Consider the following 21,831-nt stretch of genomic DNA (forward strand, 5'->3'; position numbering starts at 1 on the left):
ATTGTCCTCATCTGTTCTACCTATATCTCCCGAAAATAATCCCCATACATTAACGATGACAGCTTCTCCATCCTAGAGGGGAGATCAACGATTTCCAGGCCCAGTGACGTACTAGTTTGTGGCGACCTAAATGCCAGAACTGAACAAGAACCCGACACCCTCAGCACACATGGGGACAAACACCTACCTGGAGGTGACAGCATTCCTTCCCCCATATAACCCCCAAATATAAATATGAAAGCATAACCAACAACAAAAAAAATGGGCCACAACTCCTGCAGCTCTGTTTGAAGCTGGGTATGTCCATAGTCATTGGTAGGCTTCGAGGGGACTCCTATGGTAGGTACACCTATGGCTCATCTCTTGGCAGTAGTACTGTAGACTACTTTATCACTGACCTCAACCCAGAGTCTCTTAGAGCATTCAGTCAGTTCACTGACACCCCTATCAGATCACAGCAAAATCACACTCTACTTCAACAGAGCAATACTCAATCGAGGCATCAAAAAAAAAAGAAACTGAATAATACTAAGAAATGTTGTAGATGGAAGGAAAATTGTGTGAAAATTTACCAAAAAACAAGTAGACAACAACAAATTCAATCTCTTCTAGACAATTACCTGGACAAAAGATTTCACTGTAATAGTGAAGGTGTAAACTTGGCAGTAGGAAACCTAAACAGTATATTTGACCTCTCAACTTCCCTATCGAATCTAAAAATGTCAAGCATCGGACCAACGCGCAGCATGGTAAGTGTTCAGAGTAAATTTTATTAAATAAACTGAACACTGAATGACAAAAAAAAAAAAAAAAAGAGCGTGAACGACACAAAACAGTCCTGTAACGTGAAAAAACAGGAAACAACTACCCACAAACTCAGGTGGGAACAGGCTACCTAAGTATGGTTCTCAATCAGAGACAATGATTGACAGCTTCCTCTGATTGGGAACCATACCTCTGATTGGGAATCATACCAGGCCAAACACATAGAAATACAACACACAGAACAAAACATGGAATGTAAAACATAGAATGCCCACTGCAACTCACGCCCTGACCAAACCAAAATAGAGACATAAAAAAAGGAACTAAGGTCGTGACCCAAATGGTTTGATGAAGAATGCAAAAACTTAAAAATCTAAGAAGGAACAGCACGTCAGAAATCATCTCAATGTAATTGAAGAATCCATAGACTCTAACCACTTCTGGGAAAATTGGAAAACTCTAAACAAGCAACAACACGAATAATTATCTATCCAAAACGGAGATGTATGAATAAACCACTTCTCCAATATATATTGCTCTATAACAAAGAACAAACAGCAAAAACATATACATGATCAAATACAAATTGTAAAATCAATTATTAAAGACTAGTAGAGCCCACTGGATTCTCCAATTACATTGAATGAACTACAGGACAAAATACAAACCCCTCAACCCAAAAAGGCCTGTGGGGTTGATGGTATCCTCAATGAAATGATAAAATATACAGACAGCAAATTCCAATTGGCTAAACTTAAATATAATAATCCTCAGCTCTGGCATATTCCACAATATTTGGAACCAAGGGCAGATCCAATTCTCAAAAGTGGAGACAAATTTGACCCCAACAACTACCGTGGGATCTGCGTCAACAGCAACCTTGGGAAAATCCTCTGCATTGTCATTAACAGCAGTCTCATACAATTCCTCAGTGAAAACAACGTACTGAGCAAATGTCAATTTGGCTTTTTACCAAATTAGGGAACGACAGACCACGTATTCACCCTGCACACCCTAATTGACGAACAAACAAACCGAAACAAAGGAAAAGTCTTCTTGTGCTTTGTGAATTTCAAAAAAGCTTTCGACTCAATTTGGTCTGCAATACAAATGGATGGAAATTGGTGTTGGCAGAAAAACATACGACATTATAAAAAACCAAACAGCAAGTGTGCAGTTCAAATTGCCCCAAAAAACTTTCCACAGGGCCGTGGGGTGAGACAGGGATGCAGCTTAAGCCCCACCCTGTTCAACATATATACATATATATATATATACTCTGCTCAAGAAAATAAAGGGAACACTTAAACAACACAATGTAACTCCAAGTCAATCACACTTCTGTGAAATCAAACTGTCCACTTAGGAAGCAACACTGATTGACAATAAATTTCACATGCTGTTGTGCAAATGGAATAGACAACAGGTGGAAATTATAGGCAATTAGCAAGACACCCCCAATAAAGGAGTGGTTCTGCAGGTGATAACCACAGACCACTTCTCAGTTCCTATGCTTCCTGGCTGATGTTTTGGTCACTTTTGAATGCTGGCGGTGCTTTCACTCTAGTGGTAGCATGAGACGGAGTCTACAACCCACACAAGTGGCTCAGGTAGTGCAGCTCATCCAGGATGGGACATCAATGCGAGCTGTGTCAAGAAGGTTTGATGTGTCTGTCAGCGTAGTGTCCAGAGCATGGAGGCGCTACCAGGAGACAGGCCAGTACATCAGGAGACGTGGAGGAGGCCGTAGGAGGGCCTCAACCCAGCAGCAGGACCGCTACCTCCGCCTTTGTGCAAGGAGGAGCAGGAGGAGCACTGCCAGAGCCCTGCAAAATGGCCTCTAGCAGGCCACAAATGTGCATGTGTCTGCTCAAACGGTCAGAAACAGACTCCATGAGGGTGGTATGCGGGCCCGACGTCCACAGGTGGGGGTTGTGCTTACAGCCCAACACCGTGCAGGACGTTTGGCATTTGCCAGAGAACACCAAGATTGGCAAATTCGCCACTGGCGCCATGTGCTCTTCACAGATGAAAGCAGGTTCACACAGCCCTCCATGTGCTCGCCAGAGGTAGCCTGACTGCCATTAGGTACCGAGATGAGATTCTCAGACCCCTTGTGAGACCATATGCTGGTGCGGTTGGCCTTGGGTTCCTCCTAATGCAAGACGATGCTAGACCTCATGTGGCTGGAGTGTGTCAGCAGTTCCTGCAAGAGGAAGGCATTGATGCTATGGACTGGCTCGCCCGTTCCCCAGACCTGAATCCAATTGAGCACATCTGGGACATCATGTCTCGCTCCATCCGCCACGTTGCACCACAGACTGTCCAGGAGTTGGTGGATGTCTTAGTCCAGGTCTGGGAGGAGATCCCTCAGGAGACCATCCGCCACCTCATCAGGAGCATGCCCAGGCATTGTAGGGAGGTCATAGGTCACGTGGAGGCCACACACACTACTGAGCCTCATTTTGACTTGTTTTAAGGACATTACATTAAAGCTGGATCAGCCTAGTAGTGTGGTTTTCCACTTTAGTTTTGAGTGTGACTCCAAATCCAGACCTCCATGGGTTGATAAATTTGATTTCCATTGATCAATTTTGTGTGATTTTGTTGTCAGCACATTCAACTATGTAAAGAAAAAGGTATTTAATAAGAATATTTCATTCATTCAGATCTAGGATGTGTTATTTGTGTGTTCCCTTTATTTATTTGAGCAGTGTATATAAACGAATTGGCGAGGGCACTAGGACAGATTGCAGCACCCGGCCTCACCCTACTAGAATCTGAAGTCTAATGTCTACTGTTTGCTGATGATCTGGTGCTTCTGTCCCTAACCAAGAAGGGCCTACAGCAGCACCTAGATATTCTGAACAGATTGTGTCAGACTTGGGCCCTGCCAGACCTGGGCCCTGACAGACCTGGGATCTGCCAGACCTGGGTCCTGACAGTAAATCTCAGTAAATGGTGTCCCAAAGAAAGGTCCAGTCGCCAGGACCACAAATACAAATTACACCTAGACATCCTTTCACACAAAAAACTATACATACCTAAACATCAGCGCCACAGGTAACTTCCACAAAGCTGTGAACGATCTGAGAGACAAAGCAAGAAGGGTCTTCTATGCCATCAAAAGGAACATAAAATTTAACATACCAATTAGGATCTGGTTAAAAATACTTGAATCAGTTATAGAACCCATTGCCCTTTATGGTTGTGAGGTCTGGGGTCCGCTCAACAAGCAAGAATTCACAAAATGGGACAAACATCAAATTGAGACTCTGCACGCAGAATTCTGCAAAAATATCCTCAGTGTACAACGTAGAACACCGAATAATGCATGCAGAGCAGAATTAGGCCGATACCCACTAATTATCAAAATCCAGAAAAGAGACGTTAAATTCTACAACCACCTAAAAGGAAGCGATTCCCAAACCTTCCATAACAAAGCCATCACCTACAGAGAGATGAACCTGGAGAAGAGTCCCCTAAGCAAGCTGGTCCTGGGGCTCTGTTCAAATCAAATCAAATCAAATGTATTTATATAGCCCTTCGTACATCAGCTGATATCTCAAAGTGCTGTACAGAAACCCAGCCTAAAACCCCAAACAGCAAGCAATGCAGGTGTAGAAGCACGGTGGCTAGGAAAAACTCCCTAGAAAGGACAAAACCTAGGAAGAAACCTAGAGAGGAACCAGGCTATGTGGGGTGGCCAGTCCTCTTCTGGCTGTGCCGGGTGGAAATTATAACAGAACATGGCCAAGATGTTCAAATGTTCATAAATGACCAGCATGGTCCAATAATAATAAGGCAGAACAGTTGAAACTGGAGCAGCAGCACAGCCAGGTGGACTGGGGACAGCAAGGAGTCATCATGTCAGGTAGTCCTGGGGCATGCTCCTAGGGCTCAGGTCCTCCGAGAGAGAGAAAGAGAGAAGGAGAGAATTAGAGAACGCACACTTAGATTCACACAGGACACTGGATAGGACACCGAATAGGACAGGAGAAGTACTCCAGATATAACAAACTGACCCTAGCCCCCCGACACATAAACCTCTGCAGCATAAATACTGGAGACAAACACAAAACAAAAACAAACCCCACAGCAGCACAATTAGAAAATCTTGAAAAAAAATTAAATATAAACTTAAATATAATTACTTGACACATTGGAAAGAATTTACATAAAAATTGTCTTGGGTCCTAAACAGAGAGTTCACAGTGTCAAAATACCTGACCACTGTGACTGACCCAAACTTAAGGAAAGCTTTGACTATGTACAGACTCAGTGAGCATAGCCTTGCTATTGAGAAAGGCCGCCGTAGCCTCAATAGCATAGAGAAGGCAAACTGCCCACAAAATGAGGTGGAAACTGAGCTGCACTTCTTAACCTCCTGCCAAATGTATGACCATATTAGAGAGACATATTTCCCTCAGATTACATGTGTAACGGATGTGAAACGGCTAGCTTAGTTAGCGCCCGGGCGAGGGGACGGTCTGTTACATATGGACACATAAACAATTAAAAAACAAGCCCATTATTAATAAACTCCCATATCTACTGGGTGAAATTCCACAGTGTGCCATCACATCAGCAAGATTTGTGATCTGTTGCCAAGAGAAAAGGCCAACCAGCGAAGAACAAATATCATTGTAAATTCAATCTATATTTTTGTTCATTTATTTTCCATTTTGTACTTTAACTATTTCAACATTTGAAATGTCTTTATTCTTTTGGAACTTCTGTGAGTGTAATGTTTATGTTAACATTACTTTAATGTTTACTGTTCATTGCACTTTTGTTTGTTATCTATTTCACTTGCTTTGGTAATGTTAACATATGATGTTTTCCATGACAATAAAACCCTTAAATTGAAATTGAATTCAATTGAGAGAGAGAGAGAGGGGGGAGAGAGGGGAGGGGAGAGAGGGGGGTGAGGGAGGGGAGAGAGGGGGGAGTGGGAGAGAGAGCGAGAGAGAGAGAGAGAGAGAGGAGGGAAAAAGAGACTAATGGACATTTTAATAAATATCTCTCTCTCCCTTTCTCTCCCCTTCTCTCTCTCCCCCCTCCCTCTCTCCCACTCCCCTCGCTCTCTCTCCCACTCCCCTCTCTCTCCCCTCCCTCACCCCTCTCTCTCCCTCACCCCTCTCTCCCCCCTCTCTCTCTCCCTCACCCCTCTCCCCCCTCTCTTTCTCCCACTCCCCTCTCTCTCCTCTCTCTTCCACTCCACACTCTCTCCTCTCTCTCCCACTCCCCTCTCTCTCGTCTCTCTTCCACTCCACACTCTCTCCTCTCTCTCCCACTCCCCCCTATATCTCCCACTCCCCCTCTCTCCCCTCCCTCACCCCTCTCTCTCCCTCACCCCTCTCTCTCTCCTCTCTCTCCCACTCCCCCCTCTCTCCCCTCTCTCTCCCTCACCCCTCTCTCTCCTCTCTCTCCCACTCCCATCTCTCTCTCCACTCTCTCCCACTCCACTCTCTCTCTATCCCACACCCCTCTCTCCCACTCCCCTCTCTCTCCTCTCTCTCCCACTACCCCTCTCTCTCCCTCACCCCTCTCTCTCTCCTCTCTCTCCCACTCCACTCTCTCTATCCAACACCCCTCTCTCTCCCACTCCCGTCTCTCTCCTCCTCTCTCTCCCACTCCCGTCTCTCTCCTCCTCTCTCTCCCACTCTCCACTCTCTCTTCTCTTTTCTATCTTTCCCTCTCTCTCTCCACCCCTGTAATTCTGCCCTTCTCTCCTCTCTTTCCCCCTTTCTCTCTCCCTCTCCTCTCTTTTCCCCTTTCTCTCTCTCTCTCCTCCTTTCCCCCTTTTCTTTCTATCTCTCCTCCTTTCCCCCTTTCTCTCTCTCTCTCTCCTCCCTTTCCCCCCTCTCTCTCCCCATCTATTCACAGTGCTGTGGTTCTATACAAGGTTACTCCATTAGCCAGCAGGATAGGAACAATGGGAAACTGCGTCAAGCAGGTGGTGCTTTCTGAGTTGAACAGAAGAGACTGTGTGTGTGTGTGTGTGTGTGTGTGTGTGTGTGTGTGTGTGTGTGTGTGTGTGTGTGTGTGTGTGTGTGTGTGTGTGTGTGTGTGTGTGCGCGCGCAGCAATGGTACTCATTGGAGTTACAGTACTAGCTTTCTGAATGGACAGACTGGGTGATAAGTGAATGGTGGATTAGCAGAGCTGCTGTTTTCTTACTGTACAGAGTTCATTTCCATTTCAAATGACCAAACAATGAACAAACAATATAATAAATTCATAATAAAAACAATTATACTGTAGATTTATTGGAAGGTTTAGTTTTTTTTTTTTAAATGTAAAGCAACATGGTGGACAAGCTGTTTGAAATTAATTTAATTGAAAAACCACATGATGTTGAAAATCAAATGATTTTATGTGACCTTTTTGTTTTGTGAAATCATCTGAAACCTGAAAAGTGTTTTTTTTAAACATTTCACATGACGATGTGGATTTTCTGATCTATTTTCTGATCTATAGTTGTGTTTTTTTTTTTTGTTGATTACATGACGTTTTACGTGATCACAAACCTTCACATTTAGATTAAAATGTTTAGATGATAAAACCGTCAGAACCTCTTCGATGACAGCAACATGCATTTCCTGCTTTGCCACAAGGGTCTGTGGGAGATCTATTGGCAAGAGTTCAATTATACACTTTTTGATAGAAAGTTGCCAAGGATCCAAGTCAGTAATTGTGATACTGACAACACCAACTAAAAAAGTAGCAGTGCTCAGGGACACTTGAAGGCCTAGATTCAATCGAATCAAGCATAAACATGCGATAGCATAGCTGGTGTGTTGGTTGTGTCGGAGGTGGAACTGCGTTAGCGCTATCAAATCAGTGAGCTGGAGTATATAGCCTCAATACTGGAACTCACTCATTTACATGTCTAATATCCAGAGTGATTTACGTTCCACTAAGGTTGTGGTGCGTACTGGTGGCAGAGAAGTCAGGCGCAGGAGAGAGAAAACGGATTTACAACAGCGCAGTCAAGGACATGGGGGGAGGAACAGAGGGTTAAATACACAAGATGTAATGATGGAATTTAAACCAGGTGTGTGGGAAGACAAGACAAAACAAATGGAAAATGAAAGGTGGATCGGCGATGGCTAGAAGACCGGTGAATGTCGCCCGAACAAGGACAGGGAAATGACCATACAAAGGTAGATAAACAACAAAATACCACGGTCATAATAAGTATACATTTTCTGCAACTGTTAGTGAGAATGCTATTGCTATTGCTAATGCTATTGTTATTGCTATTGCTAATGCTATTGTTATTGCTAATGCTATTGCTAATGCTATTGCTAATGCTATTGCTAATGCTAATGCTATTGCTATTGCTAATGCTAATGCTATTGTTATTGCTACTTGCAAATGTATGAAAGTATTTTATACTTGTATTTAGTAGTTTATTTTGATACTTTGACCTTTATGGTATTTTGTAATTGTTATTTGTAAATTCAATTTTTATTTTTTTTGCCCATCCCTGGGTGAAGACAATGTGCTGACGTTGGCTAATTAGCATATTTGGAGGTTTAAAACATGTTGTATTTGTGCCAACCATTAGTGGAAATGTTGTACCAGTTTAATCATTAAATTGCCAGAGGTTGACTCTTCTGCCATTGTCACTCCACTGTTAAGAGGTTACTTTGCATTTTCCAGTAGCTTAAATTAAATGGCAGCTAGTTCACAGGAAGTTTATGTTTGATTTTCAATAACTTAATGCCAACTAGTTACAAGTGAAAAGTACAATTACAAGTAATGTACTGTAGCTAATCCATCATACTCACTGGCCTGATAGTCTGGTAGGAAAGTGAGTATTACAATGACAATGGTGACTAGTTATAAGTGAAATACATCATGGTTCTTTGGTTATTATGGTTTAGTAGCAGTGTTTTTCTGCTGTTTCAAGCAGACACGCTTTTTTCTTGAAGCTAGTCGAAGTTCTGTTGATGAAGTCTGAGCCCCTTCTTCGGTGATTGGACAACAGTAGGGATTCTTTGGCTTCCCGAGCGGCGCAGTGGTCTAAGGCATTGTATCGCAGTGCTAGCTGTGCCACTAGAGAGCCTGGTTAGAGTCCAGGCTCTGTCGCAGCCGGCCGCGACTGGGAGACACATGGGGTGGCGCACAATTGGCCCAGAGTCATCTGGATTAGGGGATTAGGGGTGTGGCTGGCAGGAATGTTCTTGCCCCATCATATCAATTATTTTAATGCACTTTTTTTTCCGCTTGATAATTTCTGCACTGAACATCATGTGACATTACGTGACTAAGAACTCCTTGGCAAAAAAACGGCTAAATTAATTATAGGATTCTTGAGTGAGATTAGATTAACGTGGACTATTTTGAGGAAGCGAACAGCACCAGTCAAAAATGTGGACACATCCAGGGTTTTCATTTATGTTTAACTCCACATGCAGAGATCAACAAATCATACATTTGGACTCATCAGACCAAAGGACAGATTTCCACCAGTCTTTTTTCTTGGCCCAAGCAAGTCTCTTCTTCATATTGGTGTCCTTTAGTGGTGGTTTCTTTGCATCAATTTGAACATGAATGCCTGATTCACCCAGTCTCCTCTGAACAGTTGATGTTGGATGTGTCTGTGAAACATTTATTTGGGTTGCAATTTCTGAAGCTGGTAACTGTAATGAACTTATCCTCTGCAGCAGAGGTAACTCTGGGTCTTCCTTTCCTGTGGCGGTCCTCATGAGAGACAGTTTCATCATAACGCTTGATAGTTTATGCGACTGAGAAAAATGTTTAAAAGTTCTTGCCTTCCGTATTGACTGACCGTCATGTCTTAAGGTAATGATGGACTGTCTTTTCTCTTTGCTTATTTGAGCTGTTCTTGCCATAATATGGACTTGGTCTTTTGCCAAATAGGGACTTCTTCTGTATACTGTATAATTGAGATTAATTCCAGGTGACTACCTCATGAAGCTGGTTGAGAGGCCAAGACTGTGCAAAGCTGTCATCAAGGCAAAGGGTGAAGAACCTCAAGTATAAAATGTTTGGATTTTTTTTTGGTTACTACATGATTCCATATGTGTTATTTCATAGTTGTGATGTCTTCACTATTATTCTACAATGTAGAAAATATAAAAAAATAAAGAAAAACCCTGGAATGAGTAGGTGTTCTAGAACCCTGGAATGAGTAGGTGTTCTAGAACCCTGGAATGAGTAGGTGTTCTAGAACCCTGGAATGAGTAGGTGTTCTAGAACCCTGGAATGAGTAGGTGTTCTAGAACCCTGGAATGAGTAGGTGTTCTAGAACCCTGGAATGAGTAGGTGTTCTAAAACCCTGGAATGAGTAGGTGTGTCCAAACTGTTGACTGGTAAACAACAAGATGAAAAACTACAAGTAATCTAGCAAAAACCATAGAATTCACAAGAGTATAACAAAATCAAAATCAGAAAATTAAAAACATTGACAGGTCAGGGAATCAGTCTCAAGATCATTCATCGGTGATTTAAAAAAAATACCAAATCGGGACAAGTTCTTCCAGTTTAAAAGTATTTTGTAAGGCGTTCCAAGACGATGGCGCATGAATGAACAGCGCTCACCTCGGTCGTCATGAAGAGATTTTAGCACTTTGTCAAAACCCTCACTGACCCTCACTGAAAACCCTCACTGACCCTCACTGAAAACCCTCACTGACCCCCACTGAAAACCCTCACTGACCCTCACTGAAAACCCTCACTGAAAACCCTCACTGAAAACCCTCACTGACTCTCACTAAAGACCCTCACTGACCCTCACTGAAAACCCTCACTGATGCCTCCTCCTGACTGCAGTTGGCTTACAGAGCAGAACAGGACGATACTGTCAACACGGACGAATCCTCAAGCACCTTGATAACCCACAAACATATGCAAATATGGTTTGTGGACTACAGCTCTGCGTTCAATACCATCATCCCAGAACGGCTACAAGACAAACTCTCCCAGCTGAACGTGTCCAGCAACATCTGTCAGTGAATCACGGACTTAGTGACCAACAGGACGCAACGTGTGAAGTTGGGAAGAAACACCTTTCGGACTCTTCATCCCTCAGCAATCTCTCACCTCTACTCTGCTCACTCTACACCAATGAATACACCTCCAACTACGCACTCGACTCTTTTCTCACACTTGACTCTTTTTTCACACTCGACTCTTTTCTCACACTTGACTCTTTTTTCACACTCGACTCTTTTCTCACACTTGACTCTTTTTTCACACTTGACTCTTTTCTCACACTTGGCTCTTTTCTCACAATTGACTCTTTTTTCACACTCGACTCTTTTCTCACACTTGACTCTTTTTTCACACTTGACTCTTTTCTCACACTTGGCTCTTTTCTCACAATTGACTCTTTTTTCACACTCGACTCTTTTCTCACACTTGACTCTTTTCTCACACTTGGCTCTTTTCTCACAATTGACTCTTTTTTCACACTCGACTCTTTTCTCACACTTGACTCTTTTTTCACACTTGACTCTTTTCTCACACTTGGCTCTTTTCTCACAATTGACTCTTTTTTCACACTCGACTCTTTTCTCACACTTGACTCTTTTTTCACACTTGGCTCTTTTCTCACACTTGACTCTTTTTTCACACTTGACTCTTTTTTCACACTTGACTCTTTTTTCACACTCGACTCTTTTCTCACACTTGACTCTTTTTTCACACTTGGCTCTTTTCTCACAATTGACTCTTTTCTCACACTTGACTCTTTTCTCACACTTGACTCTTTTCTCACACTTGACTCTTTTCTCACACTTGGCTCTTTTCTCACACTTGGCTCTTTTCTCACACTTGACTCTTTTCTCACACTTGACTCTTTTTTCACACTCGACTCTTTTCTCACACTTGACTCTTTTTTCACACTTGACTCTTTTCTCACACTTGACTCTTTTCCCTCTTACTATCTCTGACAGTGATACAGCGCATTCCGAAAGTATTCGGACCCCGTGACTTTTTACACATTTTGTTACGTTACAGAATTTTTCTAAAATGCATTAATTAATTGTTGATTTTCCTCATCAATCTACACATAATATTCCATAATGACGAAGCAAAAACAGGTTTTTAGACATTTAGAAAACTTTAGAAAACTTTACAAACGTATGAAAAATAGTATTCAGACCCTTTACTCAGCACTTTGTTGAATTGCCTTCGAGTCCTCGAGTCTACAAGCTTGGCACACCTGTATTTGGGGAATTTCTCCCATTCTTCTCTGCAGATCCTCTCAAACTCTGTCAGGATGGATGGGGAGCGTTGCTGTACAGCTATTTTCATGTCTCTCCAGAGAGATGTTCGATCGGGCTCTGGCTGGGCCACTCAAGCACATTCATAGATTTGTCCCGAAGCCACTCCTGCGTTGTCTTGGCAGTGTGTTTAAGGTCGTTGTCTTGTTGGAAGGTGAACATTCCGTCCCAGTCTGAGGTCCTGAGCGCTCTGGAGCAGGTTTTCATCAAGGATCTCTCTGTACTTTTCTCCGTTCATCTTTCCCTCAATCCTGACTAGTCTCCCAGTCCCTGCCGCTGAAAAACATCCCCACAGCATGATACTGCCACCAGCATGCTTTAGCATAGGGATGGTGCCAGGTTTTCTCCAGAAGTCACACTTGGCATTCAGGCCAGAGAATCTTGTTTCTCATGGTCTGAGAGTCTTTAGGTGCCTTTTGGCAAACTCCAAGCAGGCTGCCATGTGCCTTTTACTGGGGAGTGGCTTCTGTCTGGCAACTATACCACAAAGGCCTGATTGGTGGAGTGCTGCAGAGATGGTTGTCCTTCCGGAATGTTCTCCCATATCCACAGAGGAACCATCGGGTTCTTGGTCACCTCCCAGAAAGAGTCTAGGTGGTTCCAAACTTCTTCCAATTAAGAATGATGGAGGCCACTGTGTTCTTGGGGACCTTCAATGTTGCAGACATTTTTTTGTACCCTTATCAAGTTTTAGAAACATCTCAAGGATGATCAATGGAAACAGGATGCACCTGAGCTCAATTTCGAGTCCACTAGCAAAGGGTCTGAATACTTATGTAAATTAGGAATTTCTTATTTGTCTTTCTAATACATATGCAAAAATGTCTAAAAACCTGTTTTTCTCTTTGTCATTATGGGTTATTGTGTGTAGATTGATGAGCATTTAATTTTTTATTGAATCCATTTTAGAATAAGGCTGTAATGTAAGAAAATGTGGAAAAAGGAAATGGGTCTGAATACTTTACGAAGGTGCTGTATGTGATTGTCCCACCTAGTCACCGAACATTACAGTAGGTCACTCTGGATAAGAGTGTCTGCCACCAAACATTACTGTAGGTCACTCTGGATAAGATCGTCTGCCACCTAGCCACCGAACATTACAGTAGGTCACTCTGGATAAGAGCGTCTGCCACCTAGCCACCAAACATTACTGTAGGTCACTCTGGATAAGAGCGTCTGCCACCTAGCCACCGAACATTACTGTAGGATAAGAGCGTCTGCCACCTAGCCACCAAACATTACTGTAGGTCACTCTGGATAAGAGCGTCTGCCACCTAGCCACCGAACATTACTGTAGGTCACTCTGGATAAGAGCGTCTGCCACCTAGCCACCGGACATTACTGTAGGTCACTCTGGATAAGAGTGTCTGCCACCTAGCCACCGAACATTACTGTAGGTCACTCTGGATAAGAGCGTCTGCCACCTAGCCACCGGACATTACTGTAGGTCACTCTGGATAAGAGCGTCTGCCACCTAGCCACCGGACATTACTGTAGGTCACTCTGGATAAGAGCGTCTGCCACCTAGCCACCGAACATTACTGTAGGTCACTCTGGATAAGAGCGTCTGCCACCTAGCCACCGGACATTACTGTAGGTCAATCTGGATAAGAGCGATTTAAAAAATAAATAATGAAATACTAAAGTTTGCATATGACACCACTCTGGTCGGTCTCATCACCAATGGCGATGAATCCATGTACCGTGGAGATGTCGACTGGTTTGTGGCCTGGTGCAGTCACAATAACCTGGAGGTCAAAACACAGGATTGTTGACTTCAGAAAACTCCCCCCACCATCTCGACCTCTCCAGATTGATGGCTCAGCTGTTAATACGGCTGAATCATTAAAATTCCTGGGGACCATCATTTCCCACGTCCCAGCCCCTAGTGGGAGGACACCGTCCCAGCCCCTAGTGGGAGGACAATGTCCCCGGCCCCTAGTGGGTGGACAACGTCCCCGGCCCCTAGTGGGAGGACACGGCCCCAGGCCCTAGTGGGAGGACAACATCCCCAGCCCCTAGTGGGAGGACACCTTCCCAGCCCCTAGTGGGAGGACACCTTCCCAGCCCCTAGTGGGAGGACAATGTCGTAGCCCCTAGTGGGAGGACACGGCCCCAGCCCCTAGTGGGAGGACAACGTTGTAGCCCCTAGTGGGAGGACACGGCCCCAGCCCCTAGTGGGAGGACAACATCCCAGCCCCTAGTGGGAGGACACAGCCCCAGCCCCTAGAGGGAGGACAACGTCGCCACCCCTAGTGGGAGGACACCGTCCCCAGCCCCTAGTGGGAGGACAACGTCCTAGCGGTCACCAAGGCACACCAGCAGATATCTCCCAGTCAATGCAGATCCGTTTTTTTTAACACTCGTTGAGTCCAACCTCATCTCCTACATCACCGTCGGGTTTGGATCCCACTGCAAGGGCAAATGGCAACTCATTGTCCAGTCTGCAGAGAGGGTCATCTGCGACCACTTGCTCTCCATCGAGGTCGTGCATGACTCCTGGAACCCGTGTAAGAAAAATAATCCCTGACTCCTCCCAACCCTTCCTCCAAATATTCACCTCTGGCAAAAAACTTGTGAATTTCTGGCAAACAATTCTGGGAAATCAATTCTGGGAACTCAGTATCAATATGCAAATTAGATCAGTTTTTTTTTTTTGGTTACTGTGTGTATAATCCAATTAACGTAACTTTAAATGAACTTACTGCTCAGAGAAAAAAATGAAACGTTCTAAAATTAAGTGAATATGTAGTAAATATATTCCCGTGTTCAATGTTCTTTTTAACAGATAAAAAATATATCTAATACAAGTTGAATGGGTAATGAAGAAAGAGCAAACATATATACGTAAGTGGCTACATTGCGCAAGTGGTCACCTGATGGCTCTCAGAGTGATTCTCGGGTAAAATACAGAGGTAGCCATTATTCCAATCGGTCCTACTGAAAAACCAATTTTCCTGGTGGATATAAACACTGGATATTCCCCAATTTGTTTCTGCAATACGCTTATGTAGATACAACAAGAGAGACATGTGGGAATGTTGACAGTAAGGCTGTTTAAAGGGACAACTGCAGAAATATTTAGATGAGCAAAGTGATAACTGAGAAATAGATTTCAACTACTGAATGTTTTAAAAGTTAATTAACAAAATTGTAATAACTAAAACAAAAACTAAATCAAACCTGAATCTGAACTATTTGAATGAACTTTGGAGATAGCGATCCTTCTTCCAAAGCTTGTAGAAACAATCAGAAAACATACAAACATTTGGATAGTGAAAACGATTACAGATTTTTTATTTTATTTTGGCATCTTAAAAAAGCTAGAAATGTTGTTTTGCCAACTATGGTAATTCATATAACTTTTCCAAAATGAATTTCTTACACAAAATTTATGGGTTAAAAATAACCTAAATTGGGTCATTTTGACAACCCAGCACTGGGTCAATTTTGTAAAACACAACATTGGGTTAATTCAACCCACTGGAGTTGGGTTGTGCTTCTAACCCAGCAAGTTGGCTTAAGTGCTTGACCCAGCTGTGGGGTAAATTAGACAATATTTCTGTGTTGTAAACATAAACCCGGCACATTGGGTTGTGGGATTGATTGGTAATGTTTTATGTAATCCTTATTATTTTCAGTGACATCTTAACTTCATTTAGCATATTTTTGCCATCGTGACCATCCCAGCCCCTCCCTTTCCTACACACCATCAAGATACAATGTTGAAATTGAACCACTCATTTGTATTGCCTACATTTCAGAACATGCAGTTGAAGTCGTAAGTTTACATACACTTAGGTCGGAGTCATTAAAACTAGTTTTTCAACCACTCCACCAATATCTTGTTAACAAACTATAGTTTTGGCAAGTCGGTTAGGACATCTACTTTGTGCGTGACACAGGTATTTTTTCCAAGAATTGTTTACAGACAGATTATTTCACTTATAATTCAAAGTATCACAATTCCAGTGGGCCAGAAGTTTACATACACTAAGTTGACTGTGCCTTTAAACAGCTTGGAAAATTCCAGAAAATTATGTCATGGCTTTGGGAGCTTCTGATAGGCTAATTGACATAATTCGAGTCAATTGGAGGTGTTTCTGTGGATGTATTTCAAGGCCTACCTTCAAACTCAGTGCCTTTTTGCTTTACATCATGGGAACATTTTAAAAAATCAGCCAAGACCTCAGAACAAAATGTAGACATCAACAAGTCTGGTTCATCCTTGGGAGCAATTTCCAAATGCCTGAAGGTACCACGTTCATCTGTACAAACAATCGTACGCAAGTATAAACACCATGGGACCAAGCAGCCGTCATACCGCTCAGGAAGGAGACGCGTTCTGTCTCCTAGAGATGAGCGTACCTTGGCGTGAAAAGTGCAAATCAATCCCAGAACAACAGTAAAGGACCTTGTGAAGATGCTGGAGGAAACAGGTACAACAGTATCTATATCCACAGTAAAACGAGTCCTATATCGACATAACCTGAAAGGCTGCTCAGCAAGGAAGAAGCCACTGCTCCAAAACCGTCATAAAAAAAGCCTGACTACGGTTTGCAACTGCACATGGGGACAAAGACTGTATTGTTTGGAGAAATGTCCTCTGGTCTGATGAAACAAAAATAGAACTGTTTGGCCATAATGACCATCGTTATGTTTGGAGGAAAAAGGGTAGGCTTGCAAGCCGAAGAACACCATCCCAATCGTGAAACACGGGGCTGGCAGCATCATGTTGTTGGGGTGCTTTGCTGCAGGAGTGACTGGTGCACTTCACAAAATAGATGACATCATGAGAAAGCAAAAATGATGTGGATTGGATATATTGAAGCAACATCTCAAGACATCAGTCAGGAAGTTAAAGCTTGGCTGCAAATGGGTCTTCCAAATGGACAATGACCCCAAGCACACTTCCAAAGTTGTGGCAAAATGGCTTAAGGACAACAAAGTCAAGGTATTGGAGTGGCCTCCACAAAGACCTGACCTCAATCTTATAGAACATTTGTGGGCAGAACTGGAAAAGCATGTACGAGCAAGGAGGGCTACAAACTGGACTCAGTTACACCAGCTCTGTCAGGAGGAATGGGCAAAAATTCCCCCAAATTATTGTGGGAAGCTTGTGGAAGGCTACCCAAAAACATTTGACCCAAGTTAAACAATTTAAAAGCAATGCTACCAAATAGTAATTGAGTGTATGAAAACTTCTGACCCACTGAGAATGTGATGAAAGAAATAAAAGCTGAAATAAATTATTCTCTTTACTATTATTCTGACATTTCACATTCTTAAAATACAGTGGTGATCCTAACTGACCTAAAACAGGGAATTGTTACTTGGATTAAATGTCAGGAAATGTGAAAACTGAGTTTAAATGTATTTGGCTAAGGTGTATGTAAACTTCAGACTTCAACTGTACATCAGAGAATTGTCCACAATGTACAAGAATATATACATTTTTAAATAGCACATTGAAACAAAGCCCTATTGTCTAATTATGTGTTATTTCACAGGATAATAATTAATCCCATTTTATGAAACCTTAAAATGTATATATATTATTTCATGAAGACTAAAGCTTCAGTTGAAACTGAGAAAAACAAAGCACTGTCTTAAAACCTCTTGAATTATTTAAAACTAACTAACTTAACATTATTTAAAACTATCCTAACTTAACCTCTTGAAACTAGGGGGCACTATTTTTATGTTTGGAAAAATAATGTTCCCAAAGTAAACTGCCTATTTCTCAGGACCAGATGCTAGAATATGCATATAATTGACAGATTGGGATAGAAAATACTCTGAAAATACTCTGAAGTCCAAAACTGTGAGTATAACAGAACTGATATTGCAGGCGAAACCCTGAGGAAAATCAAACCAGGAAGTGGCTTCTATTTTGAAAACTCCATGTTCCATAGCCTGCCTTTGCTCCATTTAAAGGGATATCAACCAGACTCCTTTTCCTATCGCTTCCTCAAGGTGTCAACAGTCTTTAGACATAGTTTTAGGCTTTTATTTTGAAAAAATGAGCGAGAAAGGTCATTGTCATTGTATGGCCAGGTGCCCGTTAGCGTTTTGCTTGGCGCAACAGAGTTTGGGCAGCCATTGCCTTTCCCTCTCCTACTGAATAAGACAGTTGTGGTTGATATATTATCAATTATATATTTTAAAAACAACCTGAGGATTGATTATAAAAAAGTTTGACATGTTTCTGTGGACATTACGGATACTATTTGGAATTTGTCTGCGTTGTCGTGACCGCTCTTTCCTGTGGATTTCTGAACATAACGCACCAAACAAACCAAGGTATTTTGGATATAAAAATAATCTTTATGGAACAAAAGGAACATTTGCTGTGTAACTGGGAATCTCGTGAGTGAAAACATCCGAAGATCATCAAAGGTAACCGATTAATTTGATTGCTTTTCTGATTTTCGTGACCAAGCTACCTGATGCTGAGTGTACTTGTTTTGCCGTGCGATCGATAAACTCACACAAACGCTTGGATTGCTTTCTCTGTAAAGCATCATTTCAAAGTCTGACACGACAGGTGGATTAACAAAAGGCTAAACTGTGTTTTGCTATATTGCACTTGTGATTTCATGAATATTAATATTTTTAGTAATATAATTTGAATGTGGCGCTATGCAATACAGTGGTTGTTGATGACAATTATCCCGCTAAAGGGATGGGTAGCGTCAAGAATTTTTAAGAAGCAGTATGTGTAAAGTACTTAAGTAAAAATACTTTAAAGTACTACTTAAGTAAATTTTTGGGGTATCTGTACTTTACTATTCATATTTTTGATAACTTTTACTTTTACTACATTCCTAAAGAAAATCATGTACTTTTTACTTCGTACATTTTACCTGACACCCATAAGTACTTGTTACATTTTGAAGGCTTAGCAGGACAGGAAAATGGTCCAATTCACACACTTATCAGGAGAATGTCCATGGTCATCCCTTTTACCTCTGATCTGGTGAACTCACTAAACACAAATGCATCTTTTGTAAAGTACGTTTCAGTGTTGGAGTGTGCCCCTGGCTATCCATACATTTTAAAAACAAAACAAATGGTGCCCACCTGCTTTGCTTAATAGAAGGAATTTTAAATGATTTATACTTTTATTTTTGATACTTAAAACCTAAAGGATCCACCCCTTTTTTCTCCAATTTTCACCTGAAATGACATTCCCAAATCTAACTTCCTGTAGCTCAGGCCTGAAGCAAGGATATGCATATTCTTGATACCATTTGAAAGGAAACACTTTGACGTTTGTGGAAATGTGAAATTAATGTAGGAGAATATAACACATTAGATTTGTTAAAAGATAATACAAAGGAAAAACAACTGTTCTTTTTGCATTTTTTTGTACAGTCATATTTTAAATGCAAGATAAAGGCCATCGTGTATTATTCCAGCCCAGGTGCAGTTCTTGTGCAAAGTTTTAGACTGATCCGATGAACTATTGTATTTCTGTTCAAAATGTTGTATCAAGACTGCCCAAATATGTCTAATTTGTTCGTTAATAACTTTTTATGTTTAAAATTGTGCACTCTCCTCAAACAATAGCATGGTATTATTTCACTGTAATAGCTACTGTAAATTGGACAGTGCAGTTAGATGAACAAGAATTCAAGTTTTCTGCCATTATCAGATATGTCTATGTCCTGGGAAATGTTCTTGTCACTTGCTAATCGCATTAGCCTACGTTAGCTCAACCGTCCCTGTGGAAGGGACACTGATCCCCAAAAGAAGTTTAAAGTATATTTGAGCAATTAAATATTGTTTTGATACTTATTAAGAACATTTAGAACCAAATACTTTTTAGAATTTGACTTAAGTAGTATTTCACTGGGTGACTTACACTTGAGTAACTTTCCATTTCCTACACTTTTACTTCAGCATGACAATTGGGTACTTTTCCCACCGCTGTTAAGTAGCATTTAAAGTATTTTTTACTTTAGGTACTTTACACCGCCTTTCTCAAATCAAATCTAAGTCTTTGTTAAGAAAATATACACTGCGCAAAATAAATAGAGGGAAATAATAAATAAACAACAAATAACAAAACAAATACAGAAGCACCAGATCATCAGCAAACAGTAGACATTTGACTTCAGATTCTAGTAGGGTGAGGCCGGGTGCTGCAATCTGTCCTAGTGCCCTCGCCAATTCGTTTATATACACTGCTCAAATAAATAAAGGGAACACACAAATAACACATCCTAGATCTGAATGAATGAAATATTCTTATTAAATACTTTTCTCTTTACCACATAGTTGAATGTGCTGACAACAAAATCACACAAAAAATTATCAATGGAAATCAAATGTATCAACCCATGGAGGTCTGGATTTGGAGTCACACTCAAAATTAAAGTGGAAAACCACACTACTAGGCGGATCCAGCTTTAATGTAATGTCCTTAAAACAAGTCAAAATGAGGCTCGGTAGTGTGTGTGGCATCCACGTGCCTGTATGACCTCCCTACAACGCCTGGGCATGCTCCTGATGAGGTGGCGGATGGTCTCCTGAGGGATCTCCTCCCAGACCTGGACTAAAGCATCCGCCAACTCCTGGACAGTCTGTGGTGCAACGTTGGTGGATGGAGCGAGACATGATGTCCCAGATGTGCTCAATTGGATTCAGGTCTGGGAAACGGGCGGGCCAGTCCATAGCATCAATGCCTTCCTCTTGCAGGAACTGCTGACACACTCCAGCCACATGAGGTCTAGCATTGTCTTGCATTAGGAGGAACCCAGGGCCAACCGCACCAGCATATGGACTCACAAGGGGTCTGAGGATCTCATCTCGGTACCTAATGGCAGTCAGGCTACCTCTGGCAAGCACATGGAAGGCTGTGCGGCCCCCCAAAGAAATGCTACCCCACACCATGACTGACCCACCGCCAAACCGGTCATGCTGGAAGATGTTTCAGGCAGCAGAACGTTCTCCACGGAGTCTCCAGACTGTCACGTCTGTCACATGTGCTCAGTGTGAACCTGTTTTCATCTGTGAAGAGCACAGGGCGCCAGTGGCGAATTTGCCAATCTTGGTGTTCTCTGGCAAATGCCAAACGTCCTGCATGGTGTTGGGCTGTGAGCACAACCCCCACCTGTGGACGTCGGGCCCTCATACCACCCTCATGGAGTCTGTTTCTGACCATTTGAGCAGACACATGCACATTTGTTGCCTGCTGGAGGTCATTTTGCAGGGCTCTGGCAGTGCTCCTCCTGCTCCTCCTTGCACAAAGGCGAGGGTGGCGGTCCTGCTGCTGGGTTGTTGCCCTCCTACGGCCTCCTCCACATTTTCTGATGTTCTGGCCTGTCTCCTGGTAGCGCCTCCATGCTCTGGACACTATGCTGACAGACACAGCAAACCTTCTTGCCACAGCTCGCATTGATGTCCCATCCTGGATGAGCTGCACTACCTGAGCCACTTGTGTGGGTTGTAGACACCGTCTCATGCTACCACTAGAGTGAAAGCACCGCCAGCATTCAAAAGTGACCAAAACATCAGCCAGGAAGCATAGGAACTGAGAAGTGGTCTGTGGTCACCACCTGCAGAACCACTCCTTTATTGTGGGTGTCTTGCTAATTGCCTATAATTTCCACCTGTTGTCTATTCCCATTTGCACAACAGCATGTGAAATGTATTGTCAATCAGTGTTGCTTCCTAAGTGGACAGTTTGATTTCACAGAAGTGTGATTGACTTGGAGTTACATCGTGTTGTTTAAGTTTTTTTTTTAATCAAAAGCAATCACTTTTGCATGTGAAAACACAGAATCCTACTCCACGTGCTT

At 42.4% G+C, this 21,831-nt stretch overlaps 1 protein-coding gene across 1 annotated transcript; it reads right to left on the bottom strand.

Moving 5' to 3' along the window:
• Positions 1 to 10,881: 10,881 nt before the first annotated feature.
• On the bottom strand, positions 10,882 to 14,519 carry LOC149970319 (uncharacterized). The gene is made up of 3 exons (XM_090226226.1): positions 14,403 to 14,519; positions 13,707 to 13,773; positions 10,882 to 11,615 (listed from the first exon to the last, which is right to left on the bottom strand). The coding sequence occupies exons 1-3, from the start codon at positions 14,517 to 14,519 to the stop codon at positions 10,882 to 10,884; spliced, it is 918 nt and encodes a 305-aa protein (XP_090082352.1).
• Positions 14,520 to 21,831: the final 7,312 nt, after the last annotated feature.

This window comes from Oncorhynchus mykiss, chromosome 29 (genome assembly GCF_057628025.1).
Source record: "Oncorhynchus mykiss isolate SJ-2025 chromosome 29, ASM5762802v1, whole genome shotgun sequence".
NCBI lineage: Eukaryota > Metazoa > Chordata > Actinopteri > Salmoniformes > Salmonidae > Oncorhynchus > Oncorhynchus mykiss.

Coding starts and splice junctions, on each gene's coding strand:
- LOC149970319 (XM_090226226.1), bottom strand. CDS start 14,519: ATGCACGACCTCGATGGAGAGCAAGTGGTCGCAGATGACCCTCTCTGC. Junction 13,774..14,402: donor ACGGTGATGTAGGAGATGAG/GTTGGACTCAAC, acceptor TTTGACCTCCAG/GTTATTGTGACTGCACCAGG. Junction 11,616..13,706: donor ACATGGATTCATCGCCATTG/GTGATGAGACCG, acceptor GTGTGAGAAAAG/AGTCGAGTGTGAAAAAAGAG.